This window comes from Nannospalax galili, unplaced genomic scaffold (genome assembly GCF_000622305.1).
Source record: "Nannospalax galili isolate Female #2095 unplaced genomic scaffold, S.galili_v1.0 scaffold154, whole genome shotgun sequence".
Classification (NCBI taxonomy): Eukaryota; Metazoa; Chordata; class Mammalia; order Rodentia; family Spalacidae; genus Nannospalax; species Nannospalax galili.
In genome coordinates, this window is record NW_008335281.1 from 1,509,761 (window position 1) to 1,519,296 (window position 9,536).

The 9,536-nt window shown below is 39.5% G+C and overlaps 2 protein-coding genes across 3 annotated transcripts in view; one reads left to right on the forward strand and one right to left on the reverse strand.

The window, feature by feature from the left end:
- The window catches only part of Pex3 (peroxisomal biogenesis factor 3), a 30,508-nt gene extending 23,391 nt beyond the window's left edge, over nucleotides 1-7,117 (reverse strand). Inside the window, exon 1 of one of the 2 annotated variants that reach the window (XM_008829820.3) lies at nucleotides 6,871-7,117. In XM_008829820.3, the coding sequence (XP_008828042.1) occupies nucleotides 6,871-6,943 (73 nt within the window). In that variant the 5' untranslated portion in view covers nucleotides 6,944-7,117. The remainder of the gene's footprint in view (nucleotides 1-6,870) is intronic. The other variant, XM_008829818.3, reaches the window with a different exon arrangement.
- A 104-nt stretch (nucleotides 7,118-7,221) lies between these two features.
- The window catches only part of Adat2 (adenosine deaminase tRNA specific 2), a 27,774-nt gene continuing 25,459 nt past the window's right edge, over nucleotides 7,222-9,536 (forward strand). The window contains exon 1 of the mRNA XM_008829821.3: nucleotides 7,222-7,384. Within this exon, the coding sequence (XP_008828043.1) occupies nucleotides 7,289-7,384 (96 nt within the window). The 5' untranslated portion in view covers nucleotides 7,222-7,288. The remainder of the gene's footprint in view (nucleotides 7,385-9,536) is intronic.

Below are 9,536 nucleotides of genomic sequence, written 5' to 3' on the forward strand. Positions count from 1 at the left end.
ATAGTGAGTTCCAGGACAGCTGGGGCTACAGGGAGACCCTGTCTCAAAAAGACCCCCCCAAAAATGCATTAAAGAACTGAATAGGAAAAAAGAAAAGGAAAAGGACAAAGAGATTAGAATTGTTTAACTTTTTAAAGTTTATTTCTACATCTATACAATGTATTTTGATATAGTCAATAACAGAAGAGATGGCTGGCCAGCAGACAGGAAGCAGAAAGTAATTAAATATGGAAAGACTGGGAGCACTTTGAACAGGTAACTGGAGATATTCCAAATGTCCAACAATAGAGAATTATTTAAATAAATCATGATCTGTTCACATAGGGAATCATGCAGCTATTAAAAACCACATTGCTTGATAGTTAATGACACAAGGAAATATCTAGCCAGTAGGTGATAAAAGAGGGTCCTGGAAGTTTTAATTTTAGTGGAATAAACAGAAAAACACATGGATTTTAACGTAGAATATATGATAACCAATGATAATTGGGATCTTCTCATTTCTGTTTGCGTCTATGTCTTTTCATCAATGAATGCATACTTTAAAAACTGTATGATAAAAACTATAAAAGAAAGAACAAAAGAAAGGTCTGTAGGTCAGGAAGACATATAATCATGCATCCATGTATTAGAAAAAAATCTCTGAGAATGAAATTTAGACCATCTAAAAACTACTAACAAAAAGAGAGGAAGAGGGTGTTACAATATTCATAGCAGTCTGAAAATACAGGCAGTGTCCCATGGTCTTTAGCACACTTACGCATAGACAGTATAATACAAATGTGGACATTTCTGTCTATATCCAGGGTGGGGCATCAGTTTTCCTAACTGGGAATATAAACACTCCAGTGTTAACATTTGATCAAGATAATACCTGAAGTCTTTCTCTGCCTTTTAAATTTTTGACAGTTCCATGCATGTATATGATGTGATCACACTCATTACTATTATCCACTCTTACTTCCTCCCTCTCCTGCTGATCCCCATTTTCTCCCCAACTAGACCCCATAGCGATGTCTTATGTTTTATAATAACCCTTTTCTCTGATTAGCATCAAATATTTTGTTAATTAGTACAAGAGCAGAACTGGATCTTCACAGAATAAATTAGCAAGTGTTCAAGATACTGGATTAGCTGAAATGTTTTTAGTAATATTTCTATGAACTTGAATACAAGGCCCTATCAAGTCCTTTGCCTTTAGGGATGGCTGGGCTTGGAACCCTGAGGATCCAGGGTATTCTCCGAGTCAAAGGCCTACAGACATAATGTTGTTGTTTCAGGTAAATGGTTTTCAAGTGCATAGTTTTATTTATTAATTTTTTAATGTGTATTAGTGTTTTGCCTGCAAGGATGTAAGTGCACCTGTGTCATGCAATTCCTGTGAAAGCCAGAAGAAGGGGCCAGATCCCCTGGAACTGGAGTTAAAGACAGTTGCTAGCTGCCATATGGGTGCTGGGAACTGAACCTGGGTCCTCTGGAAGAGCAGCCAGTGCTCTTAACCACTGAGCCAACTCTCTAGCCCCCTTAGGTACATAGTTTTGTGACAGTACCAAAGAAAGCTAGAATTCAATGAGCTTATGGAATAGGTTGTGTCTACTGTTTCATCTTTGCTTGCTAACAGATGTTTATGTGTGCCAGAACTTGATTTTATTATAACCTGGAAACAAGGCTATACAGGATCAACTATTTCTCACTCATCTCCACTAGCTGAGGTTTACAAGCAAGGAAAGAGCAGTCCTCAAAGGAAGTACATACTGAACTATTTTCACTAAGACAGATGTTGCAGATGAGCTACTAAGGTGTTGTATAGTCTCAAAGAGCTCAGTAACATGATGTGCTAACTAGAAATAGTGTGTGGCTACTGCTGTCACTATGCAAACAAATATATGGATTCTAATCATGCTTAAAGAGCAAATGAAAATTCATCAATGCTCTTGAATGGCTACTTTTTCCATAATCCATCATATTATGGCTACGCTGCAATAATACAAAGAGAATGAACTGGGCATGGTAGCTCAAGCCTGTGATTCTACAACTTGGAAGGCTGAAGCAGGAGGATCACCAATTTGAGGGCAGACTGGATTACACAGTCAGAAGCTATTCTCCTTCCCCTCAAAACACAGCAAGAGAATGAAGAAACTGACTTATATTTCACAAAGTAATCCTGGCAGGTGATTCTGGCATAACGAGTTCTGAATGAATTGCTTGTATCTTATCTCTGTAACAGACTCCTAGGAGTTACAAAATGACTGTTCTCGCTCAAGTTATTTCATAAACTGAAACAATGAAGTGACACCCTTTGTAAAGATGAGAATTTTTCTGAAATAATAGTAATTTCGATTGTGAGGTATATTTTCTTGGGAAGATGTCTATCTTTCATCAGACTCAACAAGCATGACAAAACATTTTAGGAGCTACTATGTTTGCCTGGTAAATGTAGTATCTTCTATTTAAAGCTAAATATAAAAATGATTTGTTACAGGTTGACTTGTGTCCACTCCTGATCATTCCACAAATTAATATATTGAAATCCCAGTACCTTAGAATGTGACCTAGATTGGAGAGAAGTAATTTTGTAACAGAAGTAATCAAATTATAAAGTTAGGTCAATAAGGTGGGTCCTAAACCAACATGACCAGTGTCCTGATAAGAAGATGAAATTTGGACAGAGATATGTACAGAGGGGACTCTTTGAAGGTTCCCAGTAGCTTGCAGTGGTCATTTAGTGATCAGTACTCTGTGCTGTGGAAGACAGTGTGAAACCAGAGATGACCATCAAAGGGCACAGTCTAGTACAGATCCCTTACATCAGAAAGAAGAAACAAACCACCGATACCTAGATTGTGGGCTATTAACTTTCAAAATGGTAAGGTAAATTTCTGTTGCTTAAGCTACTCAGTTTGTGGTTCTTCATTCTGGAGTCCTAGCTAAATAATATGTGGAATTAAAGTCCCCAATCCATTCTTCTTCTTCAGTTAGCACCGACGTTCCTATTCAAGGTCTAGTTCACTTAGCCTCCCATGCACGCAATTCATATATTCTGAGTTTGTTAGATTTGTCTATGCAGAAAACATTAATGAGAGTAAGAATAATTAGCTCTATCACACACTCAAGACTGTATACCCTGCATTGGCAGCCTGCATCTTAGGACAGACAACAGGAGGTATTGATGGCTCTGATGCCAAGTTAGGTGACTCTGAGCAGTTTACTTACTCTCTTTTGATCTAAAGATTTTCATGCACAAAATTAAAATTTCTTCTGTAGTTATAACCTTTATAAACAATGAAGACATTTACTAAATATCTCAAAAAATAAATGAAAATGTTCTGAGGTTTCCTTTCATAACATTGCTGATAAAGCAAAATATTTTCCAGCCTTTCTATAATTTACTTGCTTTAAAACCATCTTTTAGTCTTGCCTTCCAGGATAAAAATTCCTACATCACAACTATTTTCACTTTGAAAATAATCAATTAGTACCACTCTCAATTTGACAGATTCCCCAAGTTCTGTTATTTTGATTTTATTTCAGAATTATTTGTGCAATGTTGGGAATTGAATGCAGAGCCTTGCCTATGCTAGGTCAGTGTTATACCACTTAAACACGTCTCCAGCCTAGTATGTAGGTATTCTAGATCTGAAGAGCTGGAATCTGAAGGAAATTATCTGATACTTTAAAAGAATTTTAAGTGCTTTTTTATCCATAGCAAAATCTGAGAAGCACTGACACAGAAGACGCTTCCCACACCATGTATAACGGTGCAATGCAGAAGGCTTTTCATACTTTGTACTTTTATTTATTACCATTTCTACTTTCTAGACTATAGCATGAGTTCCCCCGTCAGGAACTGTGCATTCCTTTGTATTTCCAGAGCCCAGTATAGTGGGAGTAGGCCCTTATTCTTCTAGAAATGCCTGTTGGCACATTTAATTCCAGCACTCAGGAGACAGAGGCAGGTGGATCTCTGTGAGTTTGAGGCTAGCCTGGAATACACAGCGAGTTGCAGTTAACCCAGGACTGCTTAGTGAGACCCTGTTGCCCAAAACAAAACAAAATCAAAATATCAACAACCCAAATTTTTTGTTGAGTGAATGAATAAAAACAAAAATCTGAAGAGGCCAAATATGACACGTTTTAAGATACAACTCAATGTTTTGTGCTTTTAAAAAAAAATCAGCAAGATAATAAGAATCTGGTTGCTTTCTGTTCTGCAACACTTTCTCTTGTGCAATGGTTTTCAAAGTACAGCTTGGGCAGCCCTAGAGACATTTAGAGGATCTGTGAAGTCTGAGCTATTTTTGTAATACTAAAACGTTGTCACTGTCATTCTCCCTTCATGAGTGTACAGGCGAGGAACTCATAGGCTACATGATAGGTAGTATCACAACTGAGTGACTACAGAAAGGGATGAGAATCTAGTTTTTTTCAGTTAAGACAAAGTAAGAGATTTGCAAGATGTAAAACAATGTCACTCTTTTCACCAATTTTGAAAATGTTTTATGTTAATATTCAATAGGTTTATTATTGCTATCTTAGATGAGCTAATAAATACTTTCTAAATATCCTTGCTTTCATTTTCAAAAATGATCACTGTTAATAGATATAGAACATAGGAAGCTCCTGGGAGCGTTGTATCCAAAGGGAGACTTCCTATCAAAAGGTTTGAGAGCCACTGCTCTTGTCCTCTCTCCAAGGGTCAAATTACAAATGGACGTGAAACAATATCTATCCAAAATGCAGAGAAACAGAAATTCCTACTTTAGAAGCCCTGAAACTCACAGTTGTGCTTGGGTATTTTTTTTTCTACCACTAAATGGCCAAACTCCTTTGGATATGCAAGTTAATGCCTCGCTCAGCTTTCAAGACTGTCAAAATGTGCCAGTTCTGGGAAGTTCTTCCTGATTTTTACAACTCCATACATCAGCCATCAATTTTCTCTGTGTTCAACTTTATTATGGTCTTCCATGTTTATTGTTTCTGCATTTATTTTTTCCTTCTTACCACGCCAAAGAATCCATAAAGGTAGAGTGGTGTGGTGTGGAAAAATACTATACACTGGGAACTGACACACTTGGGGTCAAATTCCTGTTTCCTTGTTAGTAACTCAAGCCCTAGGCAAATTTCTTAAATTCTCTGGGCTCTTGTTTTTAATGGGTGACATTAACTACCCTCTGTCATTCCCATCAGATAGAGATCTGTAGATCTTGTTTCTTCAGTCATACTACTTTCAGCAGTATAAGCACCTAATAAATGTTTCTTAACCAACTAAACTAACTCACAATGCAGAAAGACTATGAGCTCCTTACAAAACAAATGCCAGGTATAGTGAAGGTTTTTGTTTTTTTTTTTAAAATACTGATTTCTTTCTTTCTTTTGCTAGAGAGCAAGAGTTTCTATTCCTCTGAACACCTTTTCCTTTTAATTTTTAATTATAAAGCTCTAAGAAGCTTTAAAAAATCTATTACAATATTAAGTACATTCTTTAATTTCCTCTATGATTATGTCTCATCTGCCACTTGGTATTCCATAAACCTGAAGGGGTAGGTTCTTCTTTTGAAATTGCTAAAGAGACAATTTTCCTTCTTTCACTGGGATGAAATATTTTACTTATTCTATTGCACATATATCTTTATCTTTCACAAATTAATGTATTTTGTAGTCTTGGCATAGTTTAAATATACCCGAGAAGAGGCTGAAGATAACAGAAAATACATTATATCCATAAAGGATTCCTGAAAGATGATTAAATTTATATGCATTATCAATTTGTGTTACAACTCAGAAATATGCAGAATACAATCACTATATCAACGACCCTACAGTTTATGACAACAGGATAGTGATAAGAATATTGTATAAAAACTAGAGTTTTTGCAGGGTGTAGTGAAGCACACCATTATTAAGCCCATCACTTAGGAGGCAGAGGCAGGTGGATCTCTTCGAGATCCAGGCCACTCTGGCCTACAGAGAAAGCTCTAGGTCAGCCGGGACTGTAGGGAGACTCTGTTTCAAAAAATATAAAATAAGAAAAATAAGCTGTCTTTCCATTCCTTCCTTAAAATCTCAGAATATGACATGAATGTCACATGAAGACAAAAGGTTTAAGGGTGTGTGTGTGTGTGTGTGTGTGTGTGGTGCTTGAGATGGAATACAGGGCAGGCTAGGCAAACACTCTACCACAGAGCTACAACCCCAGGATCAAGATTTTTTTTTTTCTTATCTGTCTCTAAAAATCTCTCAGCCCAGTGAACTCAAATAAATCACATAATGGGCAATGAACACAATCTTGACAACCCTAAGAAGACTGCAAAACAAGACAATCCTAAGCATACTGAATAATTTGTACTTTAAAATGCCAGATTCGGAGCTAAATATTTTGCTTTTCTTTATCTAGTGTATATCCTATAGCCCTTCAGTGCAACGTGCTGTTTTCAACTTTCAAGTTAACTTTAAGCATCAAAGTGCAGGCTTTAGCTACCTCTCCTAGAGTTTTAGGAAACACTTGGAAAGGGCTGACAGCCAAAGCACTGGTGGTACCAAAAAGAAATGAAGAAATCTCACAGGAAAACAACAGAAGAAGGCATGAATCTATAGAATGGTGCACTGAAAAATAAACGTCATTGTGGTAGGTTTCTCAGGGCCCCTGGGGAAAAAAAGGGGGAGGGGGAAGGAAAGAAACAAGAAGAGGGCCAAAGGACACAGACGGGAGGGAGAGGTGGAAGAACCAAACGGGTTCCCAGAGTTCGACGGTTGAACGAATATCCTGTAGCTACTATCCGGGACTTATTTGTCGGCCCTCCCTATTTGAGAACTCATTTCTCTGCCATCTCTTTCCCCCAAGGTCCCTTTCCAAAGCACGTTGTCACTCACCTCCAAGGACTGTGCCCAGAAAGATGCATTTCTTTTTGTGACGTTTCAGAAAATTCCACGTTGACCTGAGCATATTCAGGTCCTGGGGGTGTGCGCTGCCGAGGAGCGGGGCTGTCTCACCAGGAGCCGTCTTAATTCACCCAGGGCCGACGGAAGCGTGTCCTCGCAGTAGTGGCTCTCGGCGACTTTCCGCAGAGGCTGTCAGCAGAGCGGGAAGGGGGCGTGGACTACATCCCTGCAGCTGCGCTTTCTGCCTCCGCCGATCCACTGCTCACTGGTCCGGGGTGCCCGGGTCCGTCCACAAATAGCTCCCGGTGCGTCACCTTTTAGAGTCCTCCTGGAAGCAGTGTCCCACTCTCCGCGTTCCGCTGCGGGTTCGTCTCTTGTTCCTCTGCCTGAGTCCCTGAGTGGTGGTGGTATGGAGGTGAGGGTGGCCTCCACTCTGGCTGCGAACGATTCGTGTGTGGTGTCCTCACAGGAGACCGAAAAGTGGATGGAGGAGGCGATGCGCATGGTGAGGACCCCGCGAGGCAGATGCTGCGCGTGGAAACTTTCTCCTGTCCACGGAAACGTGCTCAGCGCGCTTCTCATCACCTTTATCTATTAGGCGTTCAAAACCTCTGGATCGATGGCTTGCTCTATGCTCAGGAAATTTTCTTTAGCCCTATGCGCAGTGGTTGGGGGGTGAAGACGAATACAGAAATTATTACTGTGGAGGATACACTAAAAGCCCTTCAGCCACTATGGGGTTTGTGCTGTCTAAAACCACATTGCTGGTCCCCACTCCCTGAACATATCTAATGAGAGGAAGCTGAAGGTATTTCTGGTAGAGAGACATATGAAAGCGTTTCTCTACACAACCCTCGTCTATCATTCGCTTACTCTTTCTGTGTTACTTTCCTCTGTCCTGGACTTCCTTCCTTCGCTCCGTTTAGGATTGCTGATAATAGAAGGCTCTGATCAGATCTGCGTATTTTCTGAGTTTTACCCATATTGATGTGTGCCAATGAACTCCAGTAGGATAAAAATTTTCATGGCATCTTTATACAGAGTACTTTATACACAGTAGTCTTCCGGACTTAACACAGTAGTCTTCCGGATTTGTGTACTTAACACAAATCTAGGTGATATAACCTTCTATACACTAAGGCTGTTATATATAATGTTGAGTTATGAAATAACTGTGCTAATAACATTGTGCTACAAAATAGGAAGCTTTGAACGCATATATTACAACCTGTTGCTCCTAGGTGGGAAACTTGTATAGCATGTTACTCTACTGAATACTTTATGCAGTGGTAGGTATTTGTGTATATAGGGATAGAAAAGGTATAGTGAAGATGAATCCAAAATATAAAAAGTGCTATACCTGTATAGAGTACTTGCTATGAATGGAGCTTGCATGATGGGAAGTTGCTATGGGCCAAAGTGAGGTGATCTGTGACTGTGAGGGCATAGGGTGTTGCTATACCTACTGTAGACTTTATAACACTGTGCACTTAAGCTACACTTGAGAAAGAATAAGAGCTTTTGTTCTTGCATAAATTAGCCTTAGTTTCCCTTTCTGTTGTTAAAAGGTGCCTTCCAGCCGGGCATGGTGGCGCACGCCTTTAATCCCAGCACTCGGGAGGCAGAGGCAGGCAGATCTCTGTGAGTTCAAGGCCAGCCTGGTCTACATAGTGAGTTCCAGGACAGCTGGAGCTACAGGGCGACCCTGTCTCAAAAAGACCCCACCCCAAAAAAAGCCTTCCATGGGGTCAACATCATCAGTATCTTCCACTTCTTCATCTTTTCTCTATAGGAGAGTGTTCAGGAGCAATAACTTCCAAGGAACTGACAGCTAGGTCAACAATAACTTCTATCTGGAATACTTCCTGAAGGACCTACCACCGAGGCTGTTTTTCAGTTATCTCCCCCCTTTTTTTCTACGTAGAAGATATACACTGTAAAACAACAAAACTTGCTGTATAGTAAATACATAAATCAGTAACAGTCATTCATTATTGCTAAATTGTATGTACTGTACACAAGTCTATGTGCTTGTATTCAATAGCATCACCACAAAGCTGTGAGTAAAGAATGTAGTGTGCTACTGCATTATAGCTGCATTGTGCTACAAAATAGGAAGCTTCGAACTCCATTAGACTCTTGTTGAACACTGACTCTGTTGTCCACTGTTGACTAAATTGTCCTTATAGCAGGAAATATCTGTACATGAATATAACTGTAATCTATATATGCTCATACAGTTTGTGAATTTGTATATATGCATATACATATAAATAGAAAATGCCCATACATTTTTCATTCCTCTGATGTTGCTGTGAAAAAGATCCATTTCCATTGTTTAGTTTCTTGTCTGGGGTTTTTGGTTTCGTTGTGTGAGTGTGTGTGTGTGTGTGTGTGTGTGTGTGTGTTTGAGAAAGGGTCTTCCTGTAGCAAACTTGGAACTCACTATGTAAAGGAGGCTGACCTTGATCTCCCTGAGACCTGCCTGCTTCTGCCTCACCAGTGCCGGGATTAAATACATGTGCCACCATGTATGGCTTCCTCCTTTCAGTTTTTTAAAGACACAGTCTCACATTTGCAACTCTCCTCCCACCCTTGCAAATGCTGGGATTAAAGGTGTGCTCCACCATGCCCTGCTCAAAAAAAAGGTTTTTAAT